General features: G+C 39.5%; 2 protein-coding genes and 4 non-coding genes across 8 annotated transcripts; all 6 read right to left on the bottom strand.

Moving 5' to 3' along the window:
* Positions 1–2,630: 2,630 nt before the first annotated feature.
* Positions 2,631–7,942, bottom strand: LOC116250867 (60S ribosomal protein L17). The gene is made up of 7 exons (XM_031624839.2): positions 7,840–7,942; positions 7,718–7,754; positions 7,567–7,607; positions 4,504–4,734; positions 4,330–4,432; positions 4,185–4,252; positions 2,631–2,908 (listed from the first exon to the last, which is right to left on the bottom strand). The coding sequence occupies exons 1-7, from the start codon at positions 7,840–7,842 to the stop codon at positions 2,840–2,842; spliced, it is 552 nt and encodes a 183-aa protein (XP_031480699.1). The 5' UTR covers positions 7,843–7,942; the 3' UTR covers positions 2,631–2,839.
* LOC116251784 (small nucleolar RNA snoR86) lies at positions 3,066–3,185 on the bottom strand. The gene has a single exon (XR_004171841.1). It is a non-coding gene; the product is annotated as a small nucleolar RNA snoR86 (small nucleolar RNA).
* LOC116251783 (small nucleolar RNA snoR86) lies at positions 3,453–3,570 on the bottom strand. The gene has a single exon (XR_004171839.1). It is a non-coding gene; the product is annotated as a small nucleolar RNA snoR86 (small nucleolar RNA).
* On the bottom strand, positions 6,539–6,669 carry LOC116251792 (small nucleolar RNA snoR74). The gene has a single exon (XR_004171850.1). It is a non-coding gene; the product is annotated as a small nucleolar RNA snoR74 (small nucleolar RNA).
* Positions 6,798–6,928, bottom strand: LOC116251791 (small nucleolar RNA snoR74). The gene has a single exon (XR_004171849.1). It is a non-coding gene; the product is annotated as a small nucleolar RNA snoR74 (small nucleolar RNA).
* An 8,085-nt stretch (positions 7,943–16,027) lies between the features above and the next one.
* On the bottom strand, positions 16,028–23,376 carry LOC116250891 (F-box/LRR-repeat protein 12). Of its 3 annotated transcripts, XM_031624872.2 has the most exons (3): positions 23,068–23,197; positions 19,496–19,640; positions 16,028–17,977 (listed from the first exon to the last, which is right to left on the bottom strand). In XM_031624872.2, exon 3 carries the CDS (start codon positions 17,674–17,676, stop codon positions 16,510–16,512), a length of 1,167 nt encoding a protein of 388 aa, XP_031480732.1. In that variant the 5' UTR covers positions 17,677–17,977; positions 19,496–19,640; positions 23,068–23,197; the 3' UTR covers positions 16,028–16,509. The 3 variants fall into 3 exon arrangements, with proteins under 3 accessions (XP_031480732.1, XP_031480731.1, XP_049933023.1); XM_031624871.2 differs by lacking the exons at positions 19,496–19,640; positions 23,068–23,197 and adding an exon at positions 23,217–23,376; XM_050077066.1 differs by lacking the exon at positions 19,496–19,640 and having other exon boundaries at positions 23,068–23,086.
* Between the last annotated feature and the right edge of the window lie 302 nt (positions 23,377–23,678).

Raw genomic sequence — 23,678 nt, forward strand, 5'->3', positions numbered from 1 at the left:
AGTATCATTTTCTCCCTTATATAGTATGATGACAGAACTTCCACGCCAAAAGAAGGGTTTCCTTCCTTCCTCCATGAAGATAATCCCAGTTCATTTCTGCCGGTAATTGTATTCACAGTAGTAAGGAGATAAGACCTGAATGCAATCAAGTGAAAGTTCCTACTGTAGGAAAGAAATTTCACATTGATAGTTACCTCGTCGCCCACCACACACCATTAGCTGTTGTTTAGATGAAGCATGAAGGCAAATAAGTAATGGAATGTTCATATTCAAAAGGCACTGCATCAGTTAAGGCCCGGTAACACTTTGTGTCATGTGTATGAAGACATCTACATGCGGCCAGTAGAGAAGCAACAACATTGACCTTTATCATTTCGAATGGGTCCTTAAAATGTGGATCAGGTTCCTCTCATATCAAGTGAACTTACTCCTTGTGTCTTACAGAAAATAATAATGTGTAATAAGTGTGAGGTACCACTTCAAGGATACCCTCCCCCAAATTGGCTGCAGGCAATACCTTTAAATAAGACCAAGAATTCAAGGGTTTTTGCACTAGAATGATTGCATGAAAGGAGCATGAGAATTATATGGAAAATCCCTTTGACCATTCCCTACTAGTAACCGCAACTTGGTTTGGAGCATGAGAGTAGTGTAACTATTAGCTTGTAGATCTGCAATATAAATTATGACATATTCCCCTTATTAAACCTTCCAACAAAGTTGGGGATTCAGCATCACTAGATGCTTCTACAGGACCCCTTTGCACTACGCGTCTACGCCGTCTGCAGCCTTACACCAACCTAAATTTAGCTCGATTATGTCATATCCAGGAACCAAGAGACTAGATTTTAGTGGATGAGTGGTTGTTCCCAACTTGATAGCCCTAGGCCTAGTAAATCGAACTTTCTCAACATGCAACGACGTAACAATCTGAAACCTCCGATCCTCAGGAGCAAGGACTGCCAAAGAAGCAACATCGTTGATGCTAGTCGCTTTCTCCCAAGCCTTGTTCAGAGCAGCATCACGCCACTTTTGATAACTACACAATGACCCACAGATTAGTTGTTCTTGAGCAGCTAATATAAGTGGGAAGACTCGTAACTTGGCCATGTTTTTAGGTTTCACTGCAAAACCCGACACCATAACTGCTGCTTGGCCCAAGCAACCCAACTATGCTATGATAACTCTCTCTCCTTGTTGCATATCTCGTTGATTGCTCTATCCGGCTATTTCCGTCCTCTCCACGACTGTGGGTTTTGCTGCAAAAACCTACACCCTTAGGGTGTCCCTGGACTGTAGCCAAGGGGGGTTTTCTTGGCTGCAACATGCGCCTTCTGCTCCTTCCTCTCTGGAAGGATCCTACAGAAACTTCGCAAGACTCAAGCAGACCTGAATTTTCCGGTGCTATTGATATGATGATGGTGTCGTCCTTGGGTCTGTGCTGGCCATGGAGAACATGGAAGGGCGGATACAGCCACTTGAGAGGCAGCATTGTGGAAGGCCTTGAAATTCCTCATATTCCCAATGTGCCTCTTGCTCACTCCCTGAGAGCGGCTCAGTGGCAGAAATGAAGCCATTCTCCTCACTATTGAATATTCCGAGAGTCTCTAGGAACACAAATGTTTTGTGGCCAATAAACTGAATTGTAGTTGGAGGTGGAAGGAGGCCTCGGGGTGGTCGCATCTCCGCCCTGTCATCCTGGTATTTCGCATCTCCGCCCTGTTGCTGCACGTCTTCAAGAGACACCCAAGTGCTCATGCCATGAACCTACCTTTCTTTAAACAATACCCTCATCTAACGTTGTTTTAACCTTTCTTCAAACAATACCCTCATCTAACGTTGTTTTAGTGGTATCATCTGCAACTTTTTGTCAATGTGGTCCAACTTCCAATTGATCCTTCCAAGTGTACTCTGATACCAACTATACCAACTGTTAGCCACTGACTAGGGCCACCCTCAGAAAACGCACTCACCACCAACATTTTCTGCCGCATTAGAGCAGCCCCATCATAAATTTTAACTGTTCTAGGGTCATCCTGCAATATTGCTGCAAAACGTGGGTTTTCGATCATAATGAAATCAATCAGAAAACAAAAACAGCTTTCCATTCAGAATCTTCAAGTCCGAACCACTCACGTTTTTGAAATACAGGCCGGGCTATGCGTACACTTTCTTGTGAGAATAGCAGTAGTATGTCAATGACATTTGACCGCGCCAACATTCAGCTACCTCTCAACGCACAACCAGTACCATATCAAATAAAAAATAATCGACTGGCCCAATCATTGTTTGAAGGCAAGGAGGGCATACTAGAAAGTTGTCCTCTCCAGCAGCGTCGCCAATTTCGATCAATTAGGTCGTAAAGTTAGATTCACCAGATGGTAGGAAGAACCACCAGAAGAAGTGAACTTAAATAGTGACTACTGGGCTAATTGTAGGAATGAAATGTGATCATATGCTTCTGGAGCGATGAAATTTGACTCCTTGTAACAAACGAAGATTTGGGGCTCACCCAGATTTGGTCCTAATTTCTCATGCTTAATCCAACTCGGACAAATTCGCAACAGCAAGGTAGCGCAAGCTTCAGTCGGACGAAGCGGGTAAACAATCCAGATATACAAAGCACAAGATGACCGGTCTAATGCAGGTTGTCATATAACGACCTAAACATCCGAAGGTGTCCAAAAATGAAGTTCAGAGGAGAAGAAAACATCTAAATAGGGCACATCAAAACGGAAGGAACCACGGGCAATAGCCCAAAAACTAAGAATTCATGTGGGGAAAATTTTCAGGATCCGTGATTGGTAGAGACAAAAAAGGATTTGCTCTCCAATGCTACTTAAGATGAGGCTCCACTTCGGATAACTTGATTTTTCTTGCTCTTCCTTGGGGCAACCTGAGTCTCGGCCTGCAAAAAACACAGATTACAGAATGGAACGAAAAAGGTCGAGACAAAGATGGACTGCGTATGGCAGGATGACAGAATTGAAGCCAGTTGAAATAATGTTAACCCTATCAGCAAAAATAGATAAATTATGTGTTAGAAATAATCTTCTACTTAAATGAATGTAGCAATTTGTTCGAGGCCTACAATGAACAGTCAAGGAGGCACGGAGAAACTGCAAATGTGTGCTCTTGCCAGCCTTCAAGACAAACACCCGCCATTTATTGTAACGGTTTTGTTCTGCTAACTGGCTAAAATGCTCGGTGACAAGCAGTCCCATACGTGAAGGAAAGGCTGAGACTTCTTCAATCATGGTTTGTGAGCAGAAACTACACAGTTGTCATGCTCTGGAAGTTGACCAAGAGAAACATCTTCGACTAGTTTGTGCCACTTTTGCTTTAACTGATTCAAGTTTCACACAACCATGACTACAGTGTAATACGAATAGACAGCAGATTCATAAATTCTCACTATTTTTATCTTGATATGTTAATGTTAATCACAAAATAATGTAGCAATCTGTTCGAGGCCGTCTATGAAGGATCACAGAGGCACGGAGAAACTGCACATATGTTATTGCCAGTCTTCAAGACAATTTTCCACCATCTATTATGATGGTTTTGCTCTGCTAACTGGCTAAAAACTGATCCAAAGAAAGCAATATCATGTGGAAAAAGTTGAAATATGTGAGCCCATCAGAAGGCGTTTTCATATAGAACAACAATTTGTTTGACAACTATTATGAATGATGAGAGCAATGGTTAGAGAAACAGATGTTTCCGTTGCCAGCCTTCAAGACAAATATGTACCTTTTGCATACGACAGTTTTCACATCCTATAACGTTTCAAACAGCCAACATGGTAAAAACGAAAGGATACAGAAAATGTACACAAATTCTACCATAATTTTTACCCCAAAGAATGATGTAATCGGCTCATTGTGAGTCTCGAAGGTTACATAGAAACTGCAAATGTGTTATTTCTCAAGCTTCAGGACAAAGCTCATACATTCATTATAATTATTTGCTCATGTGACTACCTAAAACGTTTCTCACAGAACTAAGGGTAAAGAAAGAAATGACAATCGAACCACTATCTTATCTATGATATAAAATTAAAGAAAACAGAAACTTTCTATATGGTCCAAAACAAACTCACATAGACATAGATATCATAAAAGAAATAAACCCACCAAATATATATGCTTCTAATAAGATATATACAAAAACAAACTAAATACCTCTTTCTTGACAGGTTCCTCTTTCTCCGACAAAATCAACTCGATGTGACAAGGTGAGGACATGTAAGCTGTTTAACAATGACAAACGTTAAAACATTTTAAGTTGCATATAAGCAAACATCATGAGCAAATGAATCAAACTCACGGTTTATTCGTCCATGTGCACGGTAAGTACGCCTTCTCTGCTTCGCGGCCTGGTTAACTTGGATATGAGAAATATATAGTTGGTCAACATCCAAACCTTTCACCTGTACAAGACATTAAAACAACTTTAAGGGTGCAAAAATACAACAAAAACAAGCAGTGACAGAACACATACATCAGCATTGCTTTCAGCACTCTTCAGCAAGTTCAAGATAAATTTGGCCGATTTTGCAGGCCAACGCCCTTGCCCATTGGAATGACGAAGCTTCACTTGACCAGTACGCCCAACACCACCACAGAAGCGCCTGAATGGAATGGCTTGTTTGTGGGCAATAACATCCTCAAGGTACCTCTTAGCCTTGGCCAAAGGCATCTTCCTTATTGCAAAGGCAGTCTCACGGGTATTCTACAGGCACAAAAGGGATCAAGAAAGAAATGTTGTGACATTTATCAAAGAAGATTATCAATCAAGCCAATAAATGTTCATGTTTTGTCACTATTTTGAAAATATTGAGATGTGATGATCAGGAAGGTATTGTTGAGACGTCCTCAAAATTTTTAAAAAAATTTACAATTTTTTTTCTTAAAAAAACCATGGTCATGACAATATAGGATAAACTCAATCTAGAGTGAACCAAGTCTTAGTTATTCACTTTCTGCAAACTCTTCTAAGCATATACATAAATGCACATACATCCGATGACCCTAGTGATGGCATACAGTAGATACACTGGATATTGATTAAATTAACCTAATAATATGGAATGTAAAATATTGTGATCAGCAAGATAATGGCATCATAAAACTATTCCCGTATAAGAAATCTAACACCACATACTTCAAATTTTTGTCAAAAATAAAGGTGGCACTTTAAACCTGATGCATGAGCAATCAGTTAATGGAATGGTTGGCCTGAATAAACGACCAAAAAGCTGACCATCGGCAGCCTCTAGTACAGCTCTCTTCCCATATCATATTTTCCTCTTTGGCTACCGTTTGGACAAGGCTGTTCTAAACTCAGCACCTCTCACAATACTACGGTGACCATGAAGCTATTTTCTTTGTTGTCTACTAAGTTTTTTTTTTGTGCCTAAATTTATTTACCCATGCCAACCTTTCTTTTCCTTGAATTGATTTCAAGTTCTTTTCCAGTCAACTTTCTTATAACTCTTTCTCTTTTTCAAAATAACCTCATGCATCCAAAGCACCATTAAGAAATATGACATTGCGCAAGACTAAAAAAGGGAAAAATAAGCATAATACAATAGTATTAGAAAATAGAAAATTAAGAGGCTACTTGCGTTTATGTTGACAAAAAGATAAAGAAATTACAAAATTGCAAACGAGAATAATTAAAAGTATATACAATGCAAAGTGATATAGTTGACATCATAAAGGAAATGATGGTAATGATAAAGGTGACAATTATAACAGAAGATGTCAATCCAAAACTTACGAATATTGGATCAGCACCAAAATTTTCAAAAGGCACAGGAACATACATAAAATATAATCGATGATAATTGATTAAACAAAATGGATAGCCAAAGATCTCCCAGATAACACCCTTGATCCATGTCCAGCAGTTGAATTATTTACATCAACTGAAATTGTGATTTTCTTTGATAAGCAATGGGAACTGAGGCTTCCAACCAAAATACAGTCTTCCAGTTCAAACGATATCCCCAAGCCAAGAGAGGAGGAAAAGCAGTTTGAAATTGACCTTAGATCTAAAAAAAAACACCAAGAAAACCTTAACAGTGGACAGATTGTAACATGAGAACCTAAGTAGCAGACATGGAAATCGTAAAAATTGTGGATACAGCCATACAGGGATACAGTAAGGTGTATATATGTGTGTGTGTGTGTGCGTTCACAATTCCAAAAGGATTGTCCAAAACTAACAGAAAACAGGTGAGACAAATGCAAAACAGGTGGAAAATACATTTTTGAGAATTAATATACAAAAATAACATGCAAAACTTTAAAATTAACCTGCCAAATGCAAAAAATAATATGTATTTTTTTAAATTATGTCCAAATTTGTCGCTGTACCCATGTCCAAGTGCCAGCATGTCGACACGCATACAGCAACCATTTTGCCGCATCCTGTAACTTAGTTGAGAATCAACAGTAATCATCAACATTACAATACCTTACATGACAAGAAACATCAGCGACATCACCCTAACTAAAAAAACAGCACAAGGAAATGTAAAATCATTTTTTGAACCTTCGGTCACAGGTAGACCCTACCAAGGTTCACCCAATAACAATGTGCTCCATTTCCCTGAAGTCTACGAGAGACTAGTTCATTATAACAACAAGCCCCTGCTTTTTTCCTTCAGGTTTCACTCCGACTGATGCCAACAATCAATTAACCCAATAAAGAATATACCAACTACCTAGTTTCCACGTGGATATATCTAAGAAAAAAGCAGCCCCACGATAGAAAACAACAGAATCAGGCAATATTGCACCATTTTTTGAACCTTTTGTCAAAGGTAGAACCTACAACGGCTCACCCAATAACAATGCATTCTATTTTCCTGAAGTTTACGAGAGACCAGTTCATTATAACAACAAGCCCCTGCTTTTTTCCCTCAGGTTAGATACCAGCTGGTGCCTACAAATCAATTACTCCAAAACAAGAAGATATCGACAATAATTTTCAGCCAGATATATTTAACGATGGCGGACAGGGTTAATTTCCTGCGTAGTTACCAAGTCTCCAACTACAATAAATAGTTTCAGACAGCATTATAGTGATATCTTCGGGACTTATGGAAGGCAGAAACATAATGAGACTTCTTAAAGCAGACAAATAAGCAACAGAAAACTAGGCAACCCTATCCAATGCTTGAACTCTAAGTTGCCAAACCAGGTGGCCGTAAAGGGTAAGGTGAATGTGGGGAAGCCCACAACAATAAAATCCGTTTCCATAGTCATTCTACAGCACAACAAACGTCCAAGAAAACCACAACATAAGACATTCCCTCAATTCAAACTTATTTATATCTAAATCTTAGCTCGAAATGACACTAGTATCAGAGACCAACAAAAATTTTAAAAATAGGTGAAGTAACGGAATCTATATATTCACAAGTAAAAAAGAATTTCTGCGAAATTAAAATCTGGAAACGCCATGAATGCATGAGAAGAACAACCACGTTGAACTTACAGGAACATATAGACCTCAAGTGATCAACCAAAGATGCCAAACAAGAGATGGAAATACCTTAAAGTGAACCCGGAGATCCGAACCCCTCGCTTTGCATGCTGAAACATAACCGAAAACCACCATTAAAACAACGAAACAGCCGGTAATCAGATATACATTTCAAAAGAACACTTGGACTTATCGACTATCAGAACGATCTGAAGCTCACCTTTGGTAGGGTTATCGGGTTCCCTCGAGTACTTTACCTGGCAGAAGAAAACATCAAAATGGACAATATCAGTGGCAATCAATCAACTGTGGGCGAGAGAAAAGAGAGAGAGAGAGAGTCACCATTTTCGTTGCAGATCGAGCGACGCCGCTTCTCGCCCGGTAGAGGGAAAACCCTCTTTAGGGTTTCCGATTTTATAGCGAAAGACTTTTCAACTGACGCTCATGAAGTTTATGTATTTTTCAGATCGCCACTTATTATTATCTTTATTCCCTTTCGGTCCAAAAAAAAAGAGATATCGGCGTCGAAAATATCGCGACGTGTGATGAAAATAGGCAGCCAAAATATCCGACTGTGTTGCTAAGACTGCACCAGTGAAAGACCCAAAAAAGAAAAAGTATTGGGAACAGATGGCATCCAAGGTCAGTGGACGAAGATTCAAAACTGATTTTTCGTAAGTAAGCATCCATCCAGGCTTCATGGCCTTATATCTCAAATCCGAGGCTACCACAAATTTGCGAGGATCTTAAACCCGTACGTCTAATCAACCCGTACGTCTAATCACGTATTTCAAATTTGCACTTGTGAAATCCACGGCAGATTTCCCCTACTGCAATAAGCTTGGGACAAACACAGCCTATGTCTTGTCAATTACTAAATGTGAAGTAGCTGGTTGGACCAATGATTTCTGCCGACAACAACAACCTGCTGCATAAGTGGACGTATGCACCCATCTATGTTTTGATCGATTCATGATATCCTGTATGTTGGGATTTTTCCATCTCAATAGTCCTGCGTTGATACGGGTTCATATCCGTTTCGGACCCTTAAGTATAAATATTTGTGTCTCCGTTTCAGACCCTTAAGTATAAATACTTGTGTCTTGTGATGGTGTGAGATACATTCAGTTTTTACCGTCTGGGTAATCGGTCCCCTTAGCCATACGTGAATTACCTGTCCCCATCACTGGGCTGCTATGGCTGAGGAGAGAAACCCATTGCCGCCTCCGCCGCCGCTACCTCCGCAGGGGAACGACTCTATGGGGACTGTAGCCGTTCTTCCCACAGTCGCCGACATTCAGTCGGCGATCGCCTCTACAGGTTCTACTTCCGCCTTATTTGAAACACATGAATCATCAATGCTTCTTTCGAATTTCTGCATTTTCGTTTGTGCGCTATCTAGATTTCTAGCAAAGCTCCAACAATGGGTTATGGGCCCACACCACGCATCGCTGCGCGTTTCCCTTTGCATACTGTTTTTTCACGCAAAGGGAATAGGGCAGAAACGTGGTCACCGGCGTGCCTGTTCCTTCCTCTGTTGCACAATAGGCGATTGGGCTTCTGTTGCAGTCACAGGGATAGGAATCAGGGAGAGGCAACGGACGTGGCTCTTGCCGGCGCCCACCCACTGCGTTGGGAATGAACAGGGAAAATAGGGAAAGGGGAAGGCGACGGAAGGCTTCCGTTGAAGGGCGACTGAAGGAAGGGAGGCCACCGGCGGGTTCGTCGTCGCCGGCATCCACCCAATCACCCGTCGTCCTCCCGCTACCACCGGTCATGCCCAAATCTGAAAAATGGAGGGCACAGGGACAGGCGATGGCCGGTCAGAGGCCTGCCGGCAGCTTCCCTATAGACGGACGGCGCCGTGAGACTCGCCGGCGCCGACCCAAGGCTTCCTCAGCCCGTCGGAGAAGAACCCGCCGTTCCCTGCATTGGGCGTTTTGCAGAGGAGCGGCGGTTTCTCGCTGCCTGAAACAGCTCGCTCAGTCGAGCGGGAAACGGTTGGACCCGGGTCGGGTCGTGTTGACCCGACCCAGATCCATAATGTTTAAAAAAAAAAACCCGTTCCTGCTCGTCTTCCGCCCGCCCGCTTTTTTCATTTCATTTTGGATCGAGTCGGGTCCTGTCGACCCCGATCTGTATCCATCCAGTTTGATTTTAAAACAGAACCGATTCGATCTGTTTCAGGACCGGTTCAAACATTTTGGGACCGATTCGGATCTTTTCTGAACCGGTTCAGTTGATTTTCAGACTGGTTCATTCAGTTTTAGAACCGATTCGGGTCTTTTCAAACCGATTCAGAGTTGTTTGAGACTGGTTCTTTCCTTTTTCGGACCGGTTCATCTAGTTTTCCACCGGTTCGGTCCATTTAGGACTGATACGAGCCGGTTCTAAGCTAGAAGAAGCTGGTACATGTGTTTTTTGTGCCCATTTAAGGTGTTTAATGGATTGGTTCGATCATTTTAGATCGATACGGGACCAATTCATTATGTTTTATGGAGCTTTAATGAACAATTTAGATAGCATTAAGTTGATTATGCAGAAATGATTTGTGTGTTTCATTTTAAATGTGTTATTATGACATATTATATTCTTGTATCCTGTTTTGTTTAGGATTATGCTAAAGTTAATTTTTATTGCATGATCATGAAGTTGTACGATAACGCTAATGTAAGGAGCCTATGATTAGTTAAATCATGTTATACCTCACCAAAGTGACTACGCATGATTTAAAGGCACATTTGTGTTTCATGTTGTATTTATTCTCATTTGAAGTAGCATAATTACCCAAAGGTAGTGTGTTATGTTCAGGAAAATAAGTAGAGTAAAATAGGAAAATAGATCTTTACATAGTTCTGTCATTTTACACCCAAAGGTGTTATGCTTAACTATAGTTTGGATTTACATTTCCTAGTTTTACTAGATAAAGTTAAGACGGAATACATGTGCGTATTAGGTATATTACCAAAGTAGTATCCTAATGACCCCGGGTATTTGTCTTAAAAATAGTAGACATAAAGAGTCTTTTATTTGGTTTACTGTTTCATATGGTTTGTCTCATATAATGCATGTCAACTTATAGATATCTTTTGTCATCTGCAGTGCCTGGTTCTATTTATTTTAATGGCTCAAATTTTATCCCTTTACTTGATGATTCCAATTATGTTGAATGTTAAGAAAATGTTGTGTTTACATTGGGTTATATGGATCTGGATATGGCTTTGAGGCGACCTGAGCCACCACCTCTTACACCAGAAAGTACACATAATGAAATAATGTATTTTGACAAGTGAGAGCATTCTAACCGACTAAGTTTGTTGCTTTTGCAATCAAGGGTCGCTAAGAACATACGTGGTGCTATCCCACCTTGTAGATCGGTGAGAGAGTTCTTGGATGCAGTTGAGGCTCAATTTGTCAGCTCTCATAAAGCCAGGGCTAGTACCCTAATGTCAAAGTTAATATCTATGAAATATCAAGGAGGGGGTAACATTCGCCAGCATATGTTAGAAATGAGGAACATTGCTTCTCAATTGAATGACATGAAGTTGACTATTTCTGAATCTTTCTTGGTATTCTTTACTTTGACCTCTTTACCAACTGAATATACTTCTTTTTAGATCAGTTACAACACACATAACTGAATGGACATTCAATGAATTGATGTCTAAGTGTGTTGAAGAGGAGGAAAGAATGAAGGGTGAGAAGTTGCAAAGTGCACATCTGGTTTCTCACTCTGGGGCTGGTAAAGTTGGCATAAAGAAAAGTTCAATGAAAAGGAGTGCCAAGAAGAAGTCAACAGGACAACCTGCTTCTCAAACTGCGCAGACTAACTTAGCTCCTATAAAATGTTTCTTGTGCAAGAAAAAGGGGCATAAAAAGTCAGACTGCATTAAGTACAAGAATTGGTTAGAGAAGAAAGGTAACATGTCATTTGTTTCATTTGAAAGTAATATGTTACATGTTCCTATTAATAGCTGGTGGATTGACTCTGGTGCTACTGTGCATATGGACAATAATTTACAGGACTTTCTAAGCAAAAGAGAACCAACACTACATGAGAGGAGCATTTTCTCAGGAAATAAAATGCGCTCACATGTGAAGGCTGTAGGAGAATGCCAGATTAGGCTTGATACTGGCTTTGTTTTGGATCTTCATGATGTTTTCTTTGTTCCATCATATAGTAGAAACTTAATTTCTGTATCAAGACTGGACAAATTTGATTTTTGTTTAAAGTTTGAAAATTAAAAAAAAAATGTTGATTTATAAAGATCTTGTTGAAATTGGTTCTGCTATTTTGTGTGATGGTTTATACAAGTTGAATGTGAAGATCCAATCTCCTGAATTGTTGGTTTCTAGTCATTGTATAAGTGACAATAAGCGTAGTATCATAAATGATGATTCATACATGCTATGGCACCGCCGTTTGGGTCATATCTCTGAAAAGAGAATAAGGAAACTCATAAATGAAGGGATCTTACGATCTCTTGATTTTACAAATAATGACATATGTGTAGATTGCATAAAGGTAAAGCAAACTAACATATATAAAGAAGGTGTCGAGCGATGTACTGAAAAGTTAGGAATTGTTCACACAGATGTTTGTGGACCTTTCCCTCCTTGTTACACAGGCGAAAAGTATTTTGTCACATTTATAGATGACTATTCTCGGTATTTGTATCTCTACTTAATCTTTGAAAAATCCGATGTGTGTCAAGTTTTCAAAGACTATAAGAAAGAAGTAGAGAAACAAACCGGTGAGGTTATCAAAATAGTCAGATCAGATAGAGGTGGTGAATATTATGGTAGGTTCACTGAGATGGGACAAAGGGAGGGACCATTAGCACGATTTTTAAAGGAAGAAGGCATTGTGCCTCAATACACTATGCCAGGCAGCGCCTACCAAAATGGTGTTGCTGAAAGAAGAAATCGTATGCTTAAAGAAATGGTTCGAGCTATGTTAAATTACTCTACTCTCCCTCTAACCTTGTGGGGTGAAGCTCTCAGGACAACAGTGCATATCCAAAATGGGGTTCCTACTAAGGCTGTTCCCATAACTCCTTACGAGTTCTGGATAGGTAGGAAACCTTCTCTTTCTTATATGCATATATGGGGATATCCTGCTGAAGCTAAATTGTATAACCCCTACATAAAAGCCTTTGATCCTAGAACAACCAGTGGTTTCTTTATTGGTTATCCAGAAAGATCGAAAGGCTATAGATTTTATTGTCCATCTCATACACCACATATTGTGGAAACAAATAAGGCTAAGTTCTTGGAAGATGACTCATTTGGGTTAGATGCATTACAAAACCTCAATTTTGAGGAAATACAGGATACTGAAAGTAGACCTGATAAAGAGAAAATAAATGTGTATGATTATGTTGTCTCCCAGGATGACATGAATACAAATCATATAGGCAATGCATCAGATCCAGATGAACTAAGTGTAGATCATACTGATGAACACGAACAGGATGTGGACATACAAATTGAAAATGATCAATTACATGTTCGTAGATCTACAAGGGCCAGAAGATCTGCCATATCACCAGACTATGTGGGATTAATGTCATAAAAGAAGAGTTTGACTCTATGGCTAAAAACTAGACATGGAGCCTTGTGTCGTTGCCTGAAATAGTAAAACCCGTAGGGTGTAAATTAGTCTATAAGACCAAGAGGGACTCTAAAGGCAACATAGAGAGATACAAGGCAAGATTAGTTGCTAAAGGATTCACACAAATGGAGGACATTGACTATAATGAGATATATTCACCTGTCTCTGCTAAAGAGTCAATGAGTATTGTCCTTGCACTTGTAACTCATTTTGACTTAGAGCTACATCAGATGGATGTAAAAACGACTTTCTTGAATGGTGATTTGGATGAAGAGGTATATATAGATCAACCTCAAGGGTTTTCTGAGAGTGGTAAAGATCATTTGGTTTGCAAGCTTAATAAAGCGATTTATGGACCTAAACAGACCTCACGTCAATGGTACATTAAGTTTTCCGAAGTCATTACGACTTTTGGGTTTACAGAAAACATCATTGATCGATGTGTGTATCTTAAGACATGTGGGAGTAAGTTCATAATTTTGACTTTATATGTGGATGACATTTTGCTTGCTTCAAATGATCTTCAATTGCTAACAGAAACCAAACATTTTCTCGCATCTCATTTTGAGATGAAGGACATGGGTGAGGCTTCATTTGTTCTTGGCATTGAGATTCGTCGAGACAGATCTAAATGTGTTTTAAGTATCTCCCAATCAGCATACATCAATAAAGTTCTTAAAAGATATGGGATGGAGAATTGTTCTCCTATTTCGGCACCCATAGCTAAAGGGGATAAATTGAGCCTAAATGATTGTTCAAAGGACGAATTTGAAAAGGCACAAATGATCAACATTCTATATGCATCTGCGGTTGGCAGCTTGCAGTATGCGCAGATTTGTACTAGGCCTGATATTTCTTTTGTTGTTGGCATGCTTGGTAGATTTCAGTCTAATCCAGGCATGGCACATTGGAAGGCCGTAAAGAGGGTCATGCGATACTTGCAAGGGACAAAAGATTACATGTTGACATATCGCAAGGTGGACCATTTAGAAGTGATTGGCTATTCTGATGCCGATCTTGGAGGATGTACCGATAGTAGAAAGTCTACTATTGGTTTTGTTTTCCTTCTATCAAGAGGTGCCATCTCATGGGGGAGCAAAAAGCAGACTGTGACTGCTGCTCACACCATGGAAGCAGAATTCATTGCATTATATGAGACTACATCATAGACAATTTAGATAAAGAACTTCATTTCACAGCTCAAGATAGTGGAATCCATTGATAGACCACTTAAGGTTCACTGTGATAATGAAGCTGCAGTGTCTTTTTCCAACAACAACAAAAGTACTACTTCTTGTAAGCATATGAAACTTAAGTATTTTGTTGTTAAAGAAAGGACAGAGAATCAACTAGTGTGTATTCAACACATTGGAACTACAGATATGGTTACAGATCCTCTTACTAAAGCGCTAGCATCTGGTATGTTCTTTGAACATGTTAAGAGGATGAGTTTGTGTAGTTCAATGTAAACACACTATTATGCAAACATTTATGAATGTGATCACATACAGTTTGTTGATTCTCATTAAGTTTGTTGTCTATTTATTTTGTATTCTCATTTGTTTGTTGAGAAGTTTTGTAAGACAACAATGTGGGACCTTGGAATGGATTTTAAGGCTAATCCATTCATTTTGTTTACCCTTGATAACGACTTGGACTAGTGGGAGATTGTTAGGATTTCCCCATCTGGATAGTCATGCGTCGATACGGGTCCATATCCGTTTCGAACCCTTAAGTATAAATACTTGTGTCTTGTGATGGTGTGAGATATATTCAGTTTTTACCGTCTGGGTAATCGGTCCCCTTAGCCATACGTGAATTGCCTGTCCCCATCACTGGGCTGCTATGGCTGAGGAGAGAAACCCATTGCCGCCGCCGCCGCCGCTACCTCCGCAGGGGAACGACTCTATGGGGACTGTAGCCGTTCTTCCCACAGCCACCGACATTCAGTCGGCGGTCGCCTCTACAGGTTCTACTTCCACCCTATTTGAAACACATGAATCATGAATGCTTCTTTCGAATTTCTGCATTTTCGTTTATGCGCTATCTAGATTTCTAGCAAAGGTCCAATAGTGTAAACAATTGGAGGAGAACATTTCTCAAGTGTAAACATCATCAAACAATAAATAATTGGATTGTAAACAAATAGATGAAAACAAGAAGCTTGATCTGTTCGACCAAGAGGGATCCCTGACTGATACATCAGCTTTTAATCACGCTTACTCCTGATGCATGTGTTGGGGTGCGTGCTGTGTTAGATATACAAAGCAGACCAGATTGGTCCTTCAATATGGGTTAGGTAGGCTTTTGACATGACCAAAGTTATGTGATGTGTAGGGTTTGAAGATCACAAAGGATGCCTTTGAGTTAGCCTGTGCATGTTTTGGCTCAAGGGTTTTTAAACCTGATGACTGCTTCCGTGATAGCAGAAGCCAAGTCCACTCTGCTAAACCCTCTTGCAATTATAGAGCTTGAAGCTTCAACAAAAGTGTCATCTAAGGTTTGATTGTGGCGGAGGAGGAAGGAGGATGGGTTTAGTCTTATCTGAAGATCTCAAAATGTAGGCAATGTTCGTGAGTGGGTGGAAGCTCCATTAGAATCACAGTTCCATAGAGAGGTGGTGCACAATTCCACTGGTACTGTTCTTTCTGAGTTAGGAGACAAAATTCGAGTTGGCATTTCTCTTCCAGTTTATGGCAATAAGCATCATTAAAACCGATCTTGAAAATTAAATTATTGACCTCCTCCACTTTGAAAACCCAAAGTTCAACCTCCCAACAACACTGATCGATGCCTTTCTTCTGATAAGTCTGACAGATCTTTTTGATGCTTCCTCAGTCAAGCGTTTTAGTGAAGGGCGCTAACCCCTTTGGTGTATTAGTTTCTGTTCTACAAAAAAAATTGATTTTCCTTGTGCAATCCAAGTAATGATCCTCCTTTTTTCTCAATAATAGTTCGTTAAACAAGTAACAATTCTCTCTCTCCCTCACACACACACACAAAAACGTATTTAACCAACAAGAGGTCTACTTTCATAGACTCAAACCGAGAAAATCTAATACAAATAAAACTAAATTGAGCGTCACCATGTATGGAAAAGTAACCATAAAAGATGGTATTTTTGGAGTACAACTGCAACCCTTCCGATGAGGTACTTCTCAGAGTTTCCAGAATAGAAGGCATCTTCATTTTTCATCAAGCAACAGACAAAAGGAAGGAGTGAGGCGAAACTCGCGTGAGGCTGACAGTGGCTTCCTCATCACCAACTCAGCATCATGATGAAAAGGTTACCTTATTCATCTTCCATAAGGGCAAGGAGGAGCACGTAGGAATGTCAACTGCTAAGCCACTAAGGGAGAAGGCGAGCTTCTGCTAGTGAAATTCCGTATCACATTACACTATGACAACCTGGTGGAGGTAGACTGAAGAAGGAAACGTTCTATTCCTCGACCAATAGACATCAATTCCTCAGCCTTCACTTCCACCTCCCCTCTCAAACACTTGAATGACTCCAATCCTACAATAGTTAACTTTTGACAACCATGCATGTATAGCACCCTGAGACTGCCACACCCATTCTGAAGCGCACGCAGCCCTCTATCACAAAGATTGCGGCATCTGTTTACATGAAGTATCTCCAAATTTTGGCAATTAACAGCGATAGCCTCCCAACCAAGGGCCTTCACTTCATGGCACAGGGCTAAACACCATTCCTTCAGCAATGGACACCCTTTTGCAATCGCTGTCACAGATTCATTGCCAACAAAGCGGCACATGCGCAGATTTAGAAATCTCAAGCAGCTCCCACCTAGACCAATGGAGCCTAGGCCATCACCACCATTCCAGCATCTCAAATTTGAAATGTTCAAGTACTCAAGACAGCCAGTGCTAGCGGTTTCCAGGAGGCCATCTGTTGTGAATGAACACGAATCAGCTTCCAAATATATGAGCTGCTGACAGTCCTTGAACCCATGTCCCCTTATTCCCTTACAATATGAAACAGTTACTGCCTGAAGTTTAGGACAACCACTGGAAAGGGCTGAGATACCATGATCAGTAACAAGCACGCAATATGAAAGATTCACATTTTCCAATGCCAAGCAAGAATGACTCAGGATCTCTAGCACTGCATCAGTGACATTACACCGATATAAACTGATGGATGTGAGATTAGGGCATCCCAAGAATACCAATGAAAACCCATTTGCTGTAATATAAAAGCAACAGTCAAGACACAAGGTCTGCAGCTTGGAGCCACAAGAATACAAATGTTTCAGTGCTGAATCAGGTAACAGAGTGCATCCAGCCAGGCTGAGGGAGTACAAAGAATGAAAGCGGGATAGAAGGCGGGGGAGTTGTTTAGTGTAGTTTTCTGCAGCACTAGAATCATAATACGATTGAAGCTTTAAGTGCAGACGAGTTGCATTCTGGATCTGAAGCCAGCGCTGGCAGGTTAATCCAAATGCCTCGCGATCAGTACGGCAGTTAAGATGCTGAAATATTGCCACTAGACAGTCATCAGGTAAGTCAGAGATTACAGAAGATCGGTCCACAACTGCCTCCATGTATGCTAAAAATGCAAGTGTAAGAGTTGCACATTTATAGCTTGTCGTCCAGTCCTAGAGAAGCAGTAGCAAGGCGCAAACCATTGTTGGTGAGCCTGCATGGTCATAGGTATCTAGTTGAAATATAAAAGCCTTAGACCCATTAATCTGGAGAACCCAGAATGAATGGAAGCATTAACTTTTGACGGTCAGAGACGAAGAAGCAAAACTGCAGAAAAAAAACAATGCCACTTTTTCTGATTATTTGTGCTACTCCGAACAATATGGAAGCGATGAGTCTGATGATCTGCAATGTGCTATGCTGCAAAAAAGTGAGTTAACGTAGCTTAGACACAAATAAGATTTTTAATGAAACAAAAGAAGAGAGAAAAATTTATAACATTCAGCCATTATACTAAAAAATTGGTATTTGTTCATTCAAAACCGTATGAAAACTCAATTGACTCAGACCATACATATTAAACACGTGGCTTTGCATTGAGGCTTAACAGGATTCTGTGTAACTGGAAGAGAAATGGACAATTAAGAACATGGGATTCTGAAAGTTCATTAACTTGTTGAATTTCCTAAGGTTCAGTTTTGTACCTTGACAAGCAAACATTTTTTAACAATTAAGATATGATCAATCTAAATCAAATCTTGATTCCTTGATGTTATTTCTAGTGATACTTTACATATAGAAATGATTCAAGCACATTTAAAAACAGTGAGAATTTCTAAATATAAATAAACTTAAACACTACTGCTGGGAAAAGGAAAGGCCAAAATACAAACTAGAATAAGTGGTGAAATCGTCAGTCTGTTCCCCACTGGCTTTTCGATTAAGGGCATATGTTTGTTTGGCTCTATGAGTCCCCAACTTCTATAGGTTCCCACGAGCATCTATTACATGCACAGAAAATCACAAGCTACATATACAAAATTAATACAGCTTGTGATACTTCATCACTCGCTGTGAAAGTAAACACCCTCAATCCTGTGATTTTCAACATCTTCAGGACCAAAAATCACAGCCCAAGAAGTCAAAACTGCAAATCTTGATCCTATGGATTTTCAGCCTATGACAACAACAAACATGCCCTAAACACGGCCTTCTAAAGACCAACCAATTTTAAGGTGCACCAATAATTTAATCATTTTAATGCCAAGCAGAAAGGTTATTGGTTGACTATTCAATTAAATGCACTGTCGGTCTTCAGTTTTAAGCCCCTCAAGAACCTGCTTATATGGATTATCCAAAAGCTGATACCCTTGAATAGACCAATGTTCCACAACCACGCTTGACACTGTCCTTGTCCCGTTTTTTGATAACCTAGCTCCCGACAAGAGTACAGAGACACCCATGAGAGATTCACGTTTAAAAAGCTCACTAGTCACTCCTCTCTCTCTCTCTCTCCCCATCTCCTCCACCCCCCCTCCCTCCAAAAAAAAGAAAAAACCCTTCAATCAATAGCAACCAGAATATTAAATGAGAAAATGTGCACCCATACATTCACATGAACAACCTCAAGGACTGAAAATCTAATAGATGCAAGTTATTGAGAAGTCCTATGAATTACCTACAAAGACCCCTGAACTTCAGGTGCTTTCATATCAATGCTGCAACCTAGCATTGATCTGAAGGCTGAAGTGCTTTGATCTTTATGGTGTATTTCTTGTGAGTTGTGGGTAGGCTAGATGAATCACAGAAGTCTCGAGAATCAAAGCCACATAGGGCAGATGAATCACTGTACCCATATCCAATCAATACTCCACAATTACGACAAAGAAGCTTGGTTTTCATTCTATAGAGACCCCATGAATAAGGGAGACACTTGACCTCATCAACCTGGGTGAAACGGCTAACATCAATGGAGAGGAATGTGATGACACCCTTCTTGATGGTTTTCTGATATTTAGAGCCTATAGAGGAGGTGATGCGATTTGAAGAGTTCAAGTTTAGAGGGTACCCGCAAGACCCACAACTGCAGGGAGAAGAAGAAATCCGAGTTTAAGATTACGCACATAAAAAAACTTCACTTATTAAGCAATAACAACCAAGGCAAGATTTATTACTGAGTCAAAATTCCAATTTTCAAAGACTGAATGTGCAATAATATCATGGAGGAAATAGAACCAACCATAAGGACTATAGAGAAAGCAAGAATTCAGATGATCTATGCAGTAAGTTAGTAGTTAATACTGATTATTGTCATAACTTCTCACTAAGACAAGGACAATATATACCACAATGATCTATTTTTGCACAAAAATTCTTACATGTAAAGGAACACATAGTCCTTGATGTCTGCAAGCAATATTTCAGCAGAAATTACCGCTTATAAATTGTATGAGATATCATGAGGTCAAGGAAGGAGTAGAGGAAGGAAAGAGGAAAAACTTAAGTCCCAAACTATTGGTAGAAACTAGAAAGTTTTTATAAAAAATATCGTAAGTCTAAGTCTACTTTCTGTTTCCAGCCTCTGCAGTTAATTTCAGTAACCACAATATCTTTCCTCCAGAAAGATTTTAGATCATGTAAAGGCCTTTATTTAGAGATCAACAATGTTTGGTACTCTTTGATAATATTATTTCAAGAAACCCTTATTGAGTTGGTATAATCCTATATGCATACAGGTTCACTAAAATAAAAATCATTTTTTGATACCAATGTAAATGAACGGAAAGCATCCCAGATGCGTTTTCATCCACATCTGGAAAACCAAGCAAGCCAAAACTTGAACTAGGATAGAGAGACTCCGAAAGAGTTTTAAAGCCAACTGCTCATTGCTCAATATATATTTTCTTACCACAGCTGAAATAGTTTTTTTTCTTATTTTATTTATTGAAAAAATACATTTTGATTTCTATCACGCTACATGAGGAATACGTCTATTATCTAATAAGGAAAACTAATAGGCATGACTAAAATAGGTTGGGCTGGTTAGCAGCACCATATCCTGAACCTAGGGCTAGACAAGGGGGAACAAAAAAGGAAATATACATTTGATTCTTCAAACATAACAGCCAGCAACCTCCAATAGCTTTCAGAGATCGTTTCTTCTATTTCTTTTCAAAGAAAATATGCAAAAGTCGTCGAATTGCAGACAGCACAAAAATTTTCATCCTTCACGGTTGAGCACCCATAATGCCTCATTATAGGATCTGACACATATGCAACATGCATTGACTTGCTTTTTTGTGTCCTATGATCTGCAGCATGGCCTTGAAATTGTTTTAGCTACCAAATGTGCCTACAAATTAAAATGCTTACATCTATGTTGTTAAGGGGTCACCTTGGCGTGGACTAGGCACCAGTTCACACCCGTTGCCTAAGTCCATCACTTAGGCAATGGGTGTGGTGCTTGCTCCTAGGTGCATCTAGGCTGGACTAGGTGCGCCTAGTCCATGGGAAGGTATATGTCTGTGATTTTATTGTATATACTATGTATAATCTGTTATAATGTATAATATATGTAAAATCTGATATAATGTATATTTGTGTATTGTATATTAATGTGTTATATGTATACTAGTACAATCTGAAGCAATTTTTAAAGTTTCTGCAGTCAAATCTGCTATAATGTATATTATACGTACTGATTCGTACAATCTGTTATATGTACACTCTGTTATCATGTATATTATATGTTATATGTACAATCTGTTGTAAACGTGTAATGTATATTATATGTACTGATTTGATATGATTTTTGTTTGAAATGATTCAAATGAAATAGTCTATAAGGTCTATAACTGAAATAGTCTATAAGAAATGCAAGCACTGTGTCCCGTATGTAAACAAGAATGACGTATCTTCTTTTGTGTATCAAACTAAGGCATCAGCTAGAACAGAACAACACAGTTTTCCAGTATGTAAACAAGCTGAAAATGTACTGTTAGTCTGTCATGTAAACAAGAATAGAACAATTTTTCCTGTTTTACTTTTTGGTTTTACTTCAAAATAAGAAAGTGTAAACATTCAATTAGAACAGAATTGAACAGTTTTTCAAGTTTTACTTGGAATATAAGCTTACAGTTCAGTCAGTAAGCACATAATTTTATTATGAAATGGTTAATGTAACTAAAAGAAAAAAAAATTGGTCACCTTTTTGCCTAGGCGCACCTAGTCCTGCCTAGGCGCACCTAGTCCTGCCTAGGCGCACCTAGTCCTGCCTAGGCGGGCCTGGCCTGCCTAGGTGCTAGGCCAGGCAGCGCCTGGGCGCCTTGACAACATAGCTATATATGACTGCTATTCTCAGCTGTCGGGGAATTAAGTTCACACACATAAGAATGTTAGAAAGGAAGCATCAGGTATGATGTGCATCCTGCCCACTTGTTGAACCCTTCAATTACTTCATCTTGTTGGTCACGCATGATTTCAAGTCATGCCATTTTAGTTGCAGTGATATTTTTCTGTTTATTATGGTGCTTGTTAGAATAGATGTCTCCACTACATCTGCGAAGTTCATCAATGTCAAAAATCAAATAGGCCAAACTTGAGAAAACTTTTATGAAAAACCATCACCTTCCTCACAAATCTAATTGGATAATATGTGGTTTCAGAAGCAAGGTTACAAAGTTGACGTAACCAATGAAATGAAATAAACTGCATAGGCATACATACGATCAATGACAAGCAACCCACATGTTTTATGGAGGGACCAGAAAAACACACTAGATTTCTAAAAGCTACCTGAATGGCACAAAACATGACAAATTTGAACCTATCCAAAGTAAACAACAAATAATCGGCAATGCACATCCGCAATATCTAAATGCCATTATAGTTTCTATATTCAAGTCATGTGAGATTTAACAACAATCCTAAACCGAGAAGACTTAAGTTGGGGGCACCCTCCAGCTAGACCATAAAGGAAGACAGCATACAGTATGACTCTTCACCAACAAAAGCCCTTGATGCTATGTGATGAATAGACCTATAAAATAAATATATTCAAGTCATGTTTCTAAAAAAGAATAGGTGCATTCACGAATATGGTCGAAACTAGCATTAAGGGCTTCTTTTGCACAGAGTTGGAGCCAGTTTGTCTATTCCTAGACCCTTGTTCTATGTAAGATGATGGGCACCCCCAGCATGACTCCACAAACTTAGAACAAGTTGACATGTACAACCAAAAAGTTTATGCTCAGAACAGAGCGCTTTTCTTATATACTGCCAATTACCAACCGCCAATATTCATTTTAATCAAATTCATGTATCAGTGACATGATCCTACATCCAAATCACCAATCGGATTCACTTCTCTAGCGAAAAATAAAGACCCAATTCCTAGTCGGGACTTGGAAGGAAAGGCAGATGAAAACTAATACTAATCGATCCCATCTTCCTCGATTTCTAAGGCAAGACAAAACCTAAAGAAAAAGCGATGACTCATTCCACATGCTCACTTTTTTCGTTTGAGAAAAGCGCTAAGAAGTCATCGAGACAAATCAAGGCTTCCGATTGAAGACGCTGGCATGAATACAAAAACTTCACGAATGAGAGCACTTAAACAAAAACAAAAAGATACAATGCAACACACGAAATCGAGTGGTACCTGTATGTGACATCTGCTGTAGACATTTTAGAGAGAGAGAGGGAGAGAGAGAGAGAGAGGATTACAGAGAAGAAGGGGTTGTCCTATATAAATAGACAAGACACGAGGAGAGAGAGAGAGAGAGCGAGAGGAGTCGGATATTGACTTTCCGCATGCGCTTAGTCGCATCCCTCAAACCAACCTAATTTATATCGCAATTAAACGCGGGTTAGGGGGGAGAGAGAGAGAGAGAGAGAGAGATCGGCACGACACCAACGAAACAACATTTTGTGTGAAAATTTACCACAAAGTCACTATCATTAAGCTTATTTCCAAATACGTGACTAACTTTTTAAGAAAGCACTCACCGTTTTTGGAACATGTTACACGGCTTCTAACAAGAGATCATATACTATGAATTAAAAACAACCAAAATATTTCGTACAGCTAAATGAAAAACCTCTTTTCTATAAGTACAAAATT

This window comes from Nymphaea colorata, chromosome 3, assembly GCF_008831285.2.
Source record: "Nymphaea colorata isolate Beijing-Zhang1983 chromosome 3, ASM883128v2, whole genome shotgun sequence".
NCBI lineage: Eukaryota > Viridiplantae > Streptophyta > Magnoliopsida > Nymphaeales > Nymphaeaceae > Nymphaea > Nymphaea colorata.